General features: G+C 37.1%; 2 protein-coding genes across 4 annotated transcripts; both read right to left on the bottom strand.

Moving 5' to 3' along the window:
* Window positions 1-846: 846 nt before the first annotated feature.
* LOC103446931 (probable adenylate kinase 6, chloroplastic) lies at window positions 847-3,449 on the bottom strand. 3 transcript variants are annotated; one of them, XR_530963.4, is made up of 5 exons: window positions 2,975-3,439; window positions 2,750-2,890; window positions 2,099-2,371; window positions 1,452-1,732; window positions 847-1,113 (listed from the first exon to the last, which is right to left on the bottom strand). XR_530963.4 is itself a non-coding variant. In XM_008386087.4 (4 exons), exons 1-4 carry the CDS (start codon window positions 3,281-3,283, stop codon window positions 1,589-1,591), a joined length of 867 nt encoding a protein of 288 aa, XP_008384309.1. In that variant the 5' UTR covers window positions 3,284-3,449; the 3' UTR covers window positions 1,216-1,588. The 3 variants fall into 3 exon arrangements, 1 of the variants encoding a protein (XP_008384309.1); XR_530964.4 differs by having other exon boundaries at window positions 847-1,110; XM_008386087.4 differs by lacking the exon at window positions 847-1,113 and having other exon boundaries at window positions 1,216-1,732; window positions 2,975-3,449.
* Window positions 3,450-6,526: 3,077 nt separating this feature from the next.
* Window positions 6,527-9,333, bottom strand: LOC103446929 (protein TONNEAU 1a-like). Its single transcript, XM_008386085.4, has 8 exons — window positions 9,044-9,333; window positions 8,580-8,712; window positions 8,409-8,497; window positions 8,171-8,293; window positions 7,613-7,746; window positions 7,483-7,508; window positions 7,242-7,398; window positions 6,527-6,766 (listed from the first exon to the last, which is right to left on the bottom strand). The coding sequence occupies exons 1-8, from the start codon at window positions 9,128-9,130 to the stop codon at window positions 6,715-6,717; spliced, it is 801 nt and encodes a 266-aa protein (XP_008384307.1). The 5' UTR covers window positions 9,131-9,333; the 3' UTR covers window positions 6,527-6,714.
* Window positions 9,334-9,542: the final 209 nt, after the last annotated feature.

Here is a 9,542-nt window from a genome sequence, read left to right as displayed (position 1 = left end):
AATCATCCAAACTTTTAATTATTTGATTATTTGATACCTACATCCCTTTTCACCTAATTTCAATTAAATAATGTCACTTACTGGGTGCTTAGGCCCTTTTTAAGGGCATTCTCAGCATTATTGAGGTATTTACAAGGGCTCGTTTACCTAACCACAATCAAAATTAAAGGAATTTGATTGAGTATCAAAATTTTGATTTCCATAAAAGTCGTTTATTAAAATTTTGTAGAATCGAAATAGAAATGATACTGATTTCATAAAACTGTTTTCTCGATATGTTTTCAAATTAGGATTGACATTTCATTTACATATCTTCAAGAAATATCATAAAAGTTTTTTAATACTGATTAGAATGTTCTTAAAAACACCCACATACTTAACAATTTGCCATTATTTGCCACATACTTGAATGAAAGTGGACGCAGTGCCAAATTGTCACACGACTTGAGATTTGGGTAGTTGATTGTACAAATTTTAGTTCACATGGATGTTTGCACAAAAGTGTAAAGTTCCAAGGAGTTTTGTGAAATTTTTCCTCGTTAATCAATTGGCTTGACAAACAGTGTTCTAGGGTATAACTTCATCAAACTTTGACATCATTGGGTAATTTCTTGCACATATGGGGCAAGCCCAAGTCGACAAGACCCTCGAATTGTGAGGGTCGAGAGAATAACATTTATCGTACGTAACCTTATTTTTGCTTTACAAAGAAGTTGTTTCTATGAATCGAACTCGTGACCTGCTGATCACAAAACAACAACCTTTCCTTTGTGCTAAGGCTCGCCCTTAGTGTAATATTTTGCACACGTTTGGAGAAATTTTTTTGTAAAAACACACAAACAGATATTTTCAAGGTGCAAAGTTGTAAAGGTGTAACATTAATATACCTCAGATGGTTTACAAGTCGATCAATCTATCTTCTATTGACAAATACAGAAACAAAACTTTAAGTATCAGCATCAACCACCACGCGATTGGATTCCGAACGACGCGAACCCTCGTCCGATCCAACATTTTATTCTTTACATGGTTAGAACCCACATAATGCAACATGTCCATTCCCTTTCGTCCCTCGTTCGAGGGGGGAGAGGGAACTCTAACTTTAAACCTCTTCTGACCATGAAGAACAACGATATCAGTAAACCCAGTCTTTGACAGTTTAGAAGAATGTTCTCAACAAGAACCCAAGAGCAGATGCATGAAAAGGAAAAAAGATGACAAGAAAACAAACGGTAACTTTTTCATGTTTTTCTCCTCCTATTGTTTGTGTACATAATTCCATATTTACATTTGGTTAAACGATACAATTTCATTAAAACATGGCAAACTTGTGGTGCAATGAAAAATTTACTTCCCACGAAAGATAATCACTACGATCTAAAGCATCAGTCACACAAAGAACATGACTGAATATTACAAATGCTCAACTTTGCAAACGAATAATACCATACCTGCTTTTTATTGCACACCAAAGTTTTCCCCTTCAATTGCAAATTATATGCAGCTGCTTCCATGACATTGCAAAGAATGATATAGCTTACCTAATGAAAACTAACTTGTCTAGTGTATATAGTACAGGATTTACGAATCATGCTGCTGCAGACCATTTGTCTTCAGGGTCTTCCAGATTCAAAGCCCGAAGTAGCTTTGGCCAGGATTCAGGAATCCCTCCAGGAAGATCAAACTCTAACAATTTTCCCCGACTTCGGTAGAACTCCTCCACAGGTTGACTCTGCAAGAAGAAGATGATATGTGATCCACAGATTACCAACTGAACCAAACTGAATACTATTGTTGCTATATCTAAAATTAAATGACTAATGACAAAAACAATTCTTGACTGGACAATGTCCAAATGCGAACTTTTGACAATGGCAATGAGAAGAAGGTCCACGGTCCACCTATTTTCGGATGCTGGACACTCGGCCTGTAGAATAGTTTCTGAAGTAGATATGTAGGAAGGTGGAATGCCTTATAAACTATGGGTGGCAGTGTTTCAGTCATGGTAATACATTTTTAATCTTAAACACTGATAAGTTTAATGCTTGAATACTTGACAAGAATATAAAAGAGCATTCCCAAGATGCTGAAACAATACCATATCGTTGTATATACGAAGTCGCTCCTTAACAACTTCTTCAGTGTCATCGGATCTCGTGATAAGCTTTGATGCACATTGTGGAGGGGGAAGAAGTGGAGCCATGTACATGCCAGGGTTCCCATCCTCGGCCTTAATGTCAATGGAGGCAACATTATAATTTCCTCCACAGTCACTACAAATCCTCCTTCCAAGACACTTCGCAAGCAAAGCCTCTTCACGAAGCTTTAGGTTGACAACCAAGTCAATGTCTGTCACTCCCTCCAAAATTTCCTGCAAAATAATCAAAACTTAGAAGGCAAGTTATAACACAAAAGACAACCTTGTTTAAGACTTGAACCAACCAGCTGAATTCAGATTTCGCTCGAGACAAACATTAAATTCGTAAAAAGCAATAACTTTTGACACGAACAGAAGCAAGATGGAAATAGTAATATCGCTATGCCGGAATTTGGATGGCAGTATAAACAAGCAATCATTTTTCAGACACCACAAATTTACTTTCACATTTCAACTCTACTAATCTGAACTAAATCTTCAATTCTGACTACTACATTTTGTTATCTACACCTACGAGATCAATATGTCCACATTTCAAGCAAATTCATGCTTCCCTTTTCAAAATTTTGATAAAAAGGAAGATGGTATTACCGCCTGTCGAATCGTCCTCGGAAAACCGTCAAGAATGAAGCCAGTTTCACCCTTAGCTGCACTAGCCTCAAGACGCTTGGACAACAAGTTTATTATAATCTCATCCGAAACCAATTTCCCCTGATTCACAACCTCCGCAAGCTGCAATTTCGCATAATTTTGTTAGGTTTTGAACGAATTAAATTTACAGAAATTGCAAAAACCCTAAGGGCGAATGGAAGGGACCTGAAGAGCGAAGGGGCCGGAGGCAGCCAGCTCGTCGCGGACGAGATCGCCGGTGGCGATGTGAGGGACGCCGAGGAGGTGGCAGAGGCGGGAGGCGTAGGTTCCCTTTCCGACGCCGGGGCAGCCGAGGAAGACCCACCGGACATTCCTGTCCTTGACGTCGCGATGCAGGGGAAGGGGCTTTGGGATGACGGAGGCAGACGCTTTGAGGTCAGTTTCGGAATTTAGAAAAGACGAGGAGCGGAAGCTCCGGAGCGAGAAGAAGCTTCCCGGTCGTCGTGATCTCAAAACGCGGTTCAGAACCGCCATGGGAGGGACCAAAAAGTCTTTTGAATTGCAGAGAGAGAGAGAGAGAGAGAGAGGGAGGGAGAGAGGGAGGAGAGAGAGGTTTACTGGTTTAGGTGGTTTGGGGAGAGGGAGCGTGGATTAATTACGTTGTGATTTTTACCTACTTTTGGCGGTTTTTGTCGCTTAGAAATGCGCCACGACACATGCAAAAAAATCTAGTGTGTGCTCCACGATTGCGAATGTCAAAAAAGTACGCATATGTAACATGTTCTGTTTTCTGTTGGAATTTGTCGGCAATTTTTTTTAAATAAATTATATTGAGAAACGTTTTAATAGAGATGTCAAAATCATAAATGAAATAACCTGTGCATACGTACAAATGGACCAAGTATTTCCCTTAATCAACATCTAAATGTCCTTTGGGTTCTGATTTCAACTGAAATATCTTTAAATCAATTACACTTGGGAATCGACTACAATATTACGACATATATAGTGGTACGTATGTTATGCAGGATTTAACTGTTACAAAGTTCATTAGATCCCCATGTACAAGATTTAAACCAATGATTTTATGGAACACTTTGGTATATACCATGGAAGAAAATTTGTTATACTTGTGCACATTTCTCTTAAATACAATTTCAAAATCTCTACAAGATGTTTTCTCATACTTTTCACATTTAATTATAGCAAAGAAAAGGTGAAAAAGCATCGACAAAGCTACACCAGCAAGCTTCTCCGTTGCCCTTTAAACTCTACTTTCTATTTTCTCTTTTTGATGTATCATGTAACTAGGTAAGCATAACTTGAGATTCGACATCATGATAAAATGCTACACTCATGATTAGACCAAATTCCTGAGATTTTATATCATTCAATGTCGTGGTGAAGGACATAACTTACGATCATCAGCAAAGCGAAAATGAACATAGGATCATCATCATGGCCCTTTTCCTGTTTCTTTTGTTTGTGATGTTTGAAAATTAAAATTTCACGATCCATCCAAAAAAAAAAAAAACAGATCAAACCCAGAGTGTGTAAAACATAGTTAGCCATTGCCCTTAGCCCTTTCTTTAAGTATTTGGAGATGACTTTTTTCGTTTAAATAATTATGATATGTCATCAAAGTATTAATAAAAAATTACAAAATTATTTCCAATTAATATCACTTGGGTGATATTCACTCCTTATTCACCTGTACGCAAGGTCTAAAATATCGACGATATCGAAAATATCGGTAATTTAAAAACACGAAAATTTCAATGGAAATATTGGGATATTATCGATATCGATAAAAATTGAATAAAAACCACGGAAATTGTAAGAAAAACTTGGAAATTTTTATTAAAACTTTGCAGAATGTTTATTTAGTCAATTATCTATTAGTTTATCACAAAAAATTAAAAGGAAATGCATTGCATGATGGATTTAACTGATTTAAGTTGATTATATAGCGAGCTGGCAAACATTGTGAGTGTAGAAAATGTGTAGTAATTAATGAAAGAAGTTTAAACACACCATAATCATTTATATATAATGAATTAGTACAATATTTTACACTTTATACATTGCATGGTAAGATACATGAGTAACTTAGTACCACATAGAGTTCCTATCAAGGTCTAAAATATCGATGATATCGGAAATATTGGTAGTCCAAAAACACGGAAATTTCGACGAAAATATCGAGATAATATCGATATTTTAGACATTGCATGTACGTGAGAAATGATTTCATAAGTCATGGAAAAATAATGGGATGGAGAATCCCTCCACCCCTTTGGTATCCAAAAATATGATATTTCTATTGTTGCCATTGTACCACGGTGTTGGTTTGAACTCCGTCGACTCCCTAATCTAACATCTAATCTGACAAATTTATCGTTTGACAAAAAAAATAAATTGAGAGAATAGGGTAGTTGCGACACAAGGAGAAAAGAGAAGAGAATTGGGGAATTTCTGTGGTGTAATCCTCATCACTTTGTGCCTTTATTTATTGAAAATATAACAGACTTCTTTGTCCTATAAGGAATATAAAGTCCAACAAGAAAGATTTAGAACATAATATTAAATACAATCTACTAAGATTTAAACAATCACACTTCTAATTAAATTAAAACTGCAGTAATTTCCTACTATTTTCCCATTGTTACTAAACATGAGAAAGAACTTTTGCATTTGCTTTCCCTAGAAAAAAGACATGAAAAATAATTTCTCATGAATTCCTTTTAGCGTACCAAACACAAACACAACCATAGTAAAATACATTGTTGTAAGAAAAAAAAATTACTCAATTATTTGGACCCCAACTTTCAAGATAACAGCTTTGATTACTAAAGAGAGATATATAAGAGTATTCCCAGTGAGGGGCTCTATATGGAGCTGAAAAAACGGTGAATATAGCCTATTTTAGAGCTCCGAAGAATCTTTAGAGTTTTATAAAAAAATCTCTCCGAATGATGAGCTATTTCTTTTAGACTCTATATGAAGCTATATATTGTAGTCATTTGTTTATGCATATTATTTTTTTGTGTTAACTTTTGTTAAGTTGATTTTTATACGTGTTATCTTAAATTTCTTTTTACGAACTTTTCAACCTAAAAATGTTCAAATTATGATAAAGTTAGATTTCATTACTTATGAATCATTTGTTAGATTAGATTATCTTATCTCAATCTCATCCGTTGAAAAATACAACCCCCCACTCCGCCCTCTGAATAATTTGATTTTCAAGTACAACACATCAATTTACCTAGCACCAATTGGTAAATTTGTATCATATAATTTTGAAAAAAAAATTTATTTGAAAATTTCACCCACAAATGCCTATGAACGTTAAATCAATTTGAAATTTTAATTCTTATGGAATTTAAAACAATCATTAATTAGCCAAATTGTAAGAAAAATAAGTAAGAAAAAAGAATTAAAAAATAATAAAAAGAGAGTATAAATGTATTTGCAAGTGAAGAGAGAACGATAGAATTTTGCTCACATGGTTGCTACTTATCTCGTGAGACCCACTATTTTTTGGGGCTAGATGTAGCCCGATTTTATGCTACCCAAGAAAGGAAGTTGCTAGCTCCAGTGATGGATCGAGCCTCATTTTCCGGCTCATTGGGGATGAAATTTTTTACTAAGGCTAGAAATGTGGTAGCCTCATGGAGGATAAAACCCCCTTCATTGAGTTTGGCTCCAGCTGATCACAGAATAAGCCCCTCAATGGCTCAACCTTATGAATTGCATGAAATTTCATACCCTTCATTATAATGAAAACTGCAAACACGAAGCAGTTACTAATTTATATTTCAAGAAATCAATCAAAAAGCACTCGAACAAAGCACTAAATCAAATCAGAATAGGGTATAATCTTACATAACATGCCTATCATTTGCGGGTGAAATACACAAAATCAAATACCGTGCAGTTATACAAAGGTTGTCATCGTGCAGCTACATCTGGTCAGCCCTGCCGTCATCCTCACTAATTCCATCTCCTGCGTGCCTGTAGCCAGATCAAGCAAACGAAGCTAAGAGAACAATGCACAAGAAGTGTGATTCCTAACTCTTTTGAATACAAATGCTACTCGATGATGACTTAAAACGAACCTTAAATCACAAGGTTTCAAAATTTCACATCCTTCATTTATACATGACACCGGGAAGGAGGGAGGGGGGGAGGGTGGGTCAGCATGTCATTCACTGGTAAATTCTGTGCATTTACTGGCTGGTCAAAACAATATGATCTCATGGAAAATGCAACCATTTATACTTACATTTGGATTAAACCACCTAAGAAACAGAACACATGGCAAATAGCCCTATTTTGATTTTCAACACCATTGAAAATCCATCTCTCTACCATTTCTCATCACTCTTCAGCTTCTTTGGAAAGAAAGCTTTATACTAGTCTTGTTTTTTGTTATGGTCAACTAGTCTTAGTTTAACGTGGATATAACAAAAAGGGGCTGAGAACATACCGCCAAGATGTTGTTAGATTGCGAGCTTTTCTATCCAACTGGAGGTTTTCCATCGCACTTGAAGCTCGAATGACATCCTCTGGACTTTCATCACTGTCGTATCTATAGCTGTAGTCATCTTTCCTGTAGCCAGACATGGAGGACCCACCTCTTCGATCTGAACATGCTACAATGTATCAGATAAAGAGAAACAAAAGGAATCATGTAAAGGGAAGACACAAGAAATAGCCTTGTCACTCACCAGATGACTGGGAAGATGCACCAGGCCTAGCATAAGCACACCAACAAACTAATATCAATTAAGAGCTGAAGGACAAAATAAAAGGGGAAAATCAAACACGTAATATTGGGGCAGTAAGGTAGATCAGCACCTTCCTAGTGGAGGTAGCCCACCAGCAACAGATGATGAAGAAGGTCTTCTCATATTGCGAGAATCTAAATTGGACAGGGATTCTGTTTCTGAAGTCGTTAGCCTCCTTCCGGTACCCCTTGATTGAGATAGATTCTGTAGTAAAACAATCTAGTGGTAAGCAATCCACCAAAGGAATAATTACAAACAAAACAAAAGCTAAAGAAATTTGTATTTTTCCTTCATTATCAATTCAGCATCCCCTTTCTCTTATAGCCAGGGAACTTTTTCCCTAGGTCAGTTGAACCTCTAAATTGTATATTAATCCCATCCTATAACTGACCAATAGGTTTAAAGAAAAAGAGGAAAAGTGCCCACACGTAACCAGAGAACAAATCATGCAATCTTAATCAATCTGTACTACGTCCAGAAAACTAAGCCTTAATTACATGATAAGACATAACAATTGGTGTAAATGTACCTTGAAGCCAATAAAATATTGCCATGAAAAAAAAGTCCTAATGCAGATTCTGAAATGAACTTGAAAATTTTGTGTTTTAACTCGAAAATAATACCAAACCTCAAATTTCAAAAATCCTTCAAGCACATCCAAAAGCAAAGGACCACTATCTCCATTTCGGTTAAGATCATATCCATTCTTGCTACTAAAGTCCTTCAACTCAGCTTTCCAAGAATCCTTTTGCTGCAATTCAGCAAAACATAAATGCAACATCCATTAGCATAAGATGGCCAACACATTAGTTCAAAACTTACTGAAAACACCCGACACTTTCTGCACTAAAAGTTTACATGATTACCAAATTACACTCAGGCTGATAAACTTTTAGCGTGTGGTTTAGTTGCGCCCAGTCTAAGTACTCGCATATCAGTGCCGTAAGCAACCTTCCTATAACAAGCATGTCAAAGTGAAATTTAACTGATGAGCAAAAGGTTTTAAACAAGCATAAGCATTGAGTTAGTAGACGAACCCGAAGGAGAAGCGTGGAGCTGTTTAGCGCGATCGTTGCAGCTACCAAGCAATGCTGGAGGCAAGCCTTCGTCTTTCTCGATGACCTTGTCCTCCTCCTCAATTGCCTCAAACACACTTGCTCTCAACTCAGCCTACCAAAACAAAACTGTTGAATTAATCATAAAAACAACCCAAAAACCCGAATAACAAGTTCGATTATTCACAAATCACTGCCTAATTATGCATCGCATTTCTCAAAATCCGAGGCTTCGAATTACAGATAAGCAAATAAAAAGCAGACAAGCTTTGAAATTGCAAAACCCTAGCCGAAGTCAACAAAGCTGGGGGAAATTTACGCAATGAACCCGAGAAAAAAACCTCGTTTTTGGGGTAAAATCAGCTGCGGAATCACAGAAAGGAGATCTAGATGACGAACATTAAGATAAAGGGGGGAATGGGCAAAAAGGGAATTTGAAATTGTACCCGGATCTTGGCGAGTACGCCCTTCTTCTCGAGGGTGCGAGTGACGAGAGTCTTGAGGTCCATCATCTCCCTCGTGTAGTCGTCCATCTTGTTCTTCTGCTTTTTTAGGGTTTCAGAGCGAAAGGGTTTTGATTGGGAGAGAAGGGGGGGGGGGGGGAGAGAGAAAGCTCGCTTTCTCTGCGTTTGAATTTCTCAGCTTCCTTCGATGCCTTGCTTCATGGAGAGAGAGAGAGAGAGAGAGGGGAAAGTTGCTCTCGGAATGATGGGTGGGGGTGAAGGCGGGCTCCACTGCAGGCCTGCAGTTACCCGGTAATATTATCTGGGTTGGCTCTGTGAAGTTGGATCGTGAAGTTTTGGGCCGTTAAATAATTAAGCCTGGGAGTTCTTTTGTGTAATCGTATATGTTTTGCTTATTGTGTGTTTGGTTGCAATTAGGCATGTTGACTTAATGTTTGTTTGGATGTGTTCTCAAAATAACTGAAAGCGTTTTTAGTTGAAA

The sequence above is a fragment of the Malus domestica genome, chromosome 07, assembly GCF_042453785.1.
Source record: "Malus domestica chromosome 07, GDT2T_hap1".
Lineage (NCBI taxonomy): Eukaryota > Viridiplantae > Streptophyta > Magnoliopsida > Rosales > Rosaceae > Malus > Malus domestica.
Note: the sequence above shows the minus strand (reverse complement) of the source record. Positions and strands in the feature narration are given on the sequence as shown.

Excerpts from the sequence above, each read along its gene's own strand:
- LOC103446931 (XM_008386087.4), bottom strand. The coding sequence starts at position 3,283 with ATGGCGGTTCTGAACCGCGTTTTGAGATCACGACGACCGGGAAGCTTC. Across the intron at positions 2,891-2,974 it reads CCGGCCCCTTCGCTCTTCAG|CTTGCGGAGGTTGTGAATCA; the intron begins GTCCCTTCCATT and ends GCGAAATTGCAG. Across the intron at positions 1,733-2,098 it reads TTCGTATATACAACGATATG|AGTCAACCTGTGGAGGAGTT; the intron begins GTATTGTTTCAG and ends TTCTTCTTGCAG.
- LOC103446929 (XM_008386085.4), bottom strand. The coding sequence starts at position 9,130 with ATGGACGACTACACGAGGGAGATGATGGACCTCAAGACTCTCGTCACT. Across the intron at positions 7,399-7,482 it reads TGCATCTTCCCAGTCATCTG|ATCGAAGAGGTGGGTCCTCC; the intron begins GTGAGTGACAAG and ends TAGCATGTTCAG. Across the intron at positions 6,767-7,241 it reads AATCTAACAACATCTTGGCG|GCACGCAGGAGATGGAATTA; the intron begins GTATGTTCTCAG and ends ATCTGGCTACAG.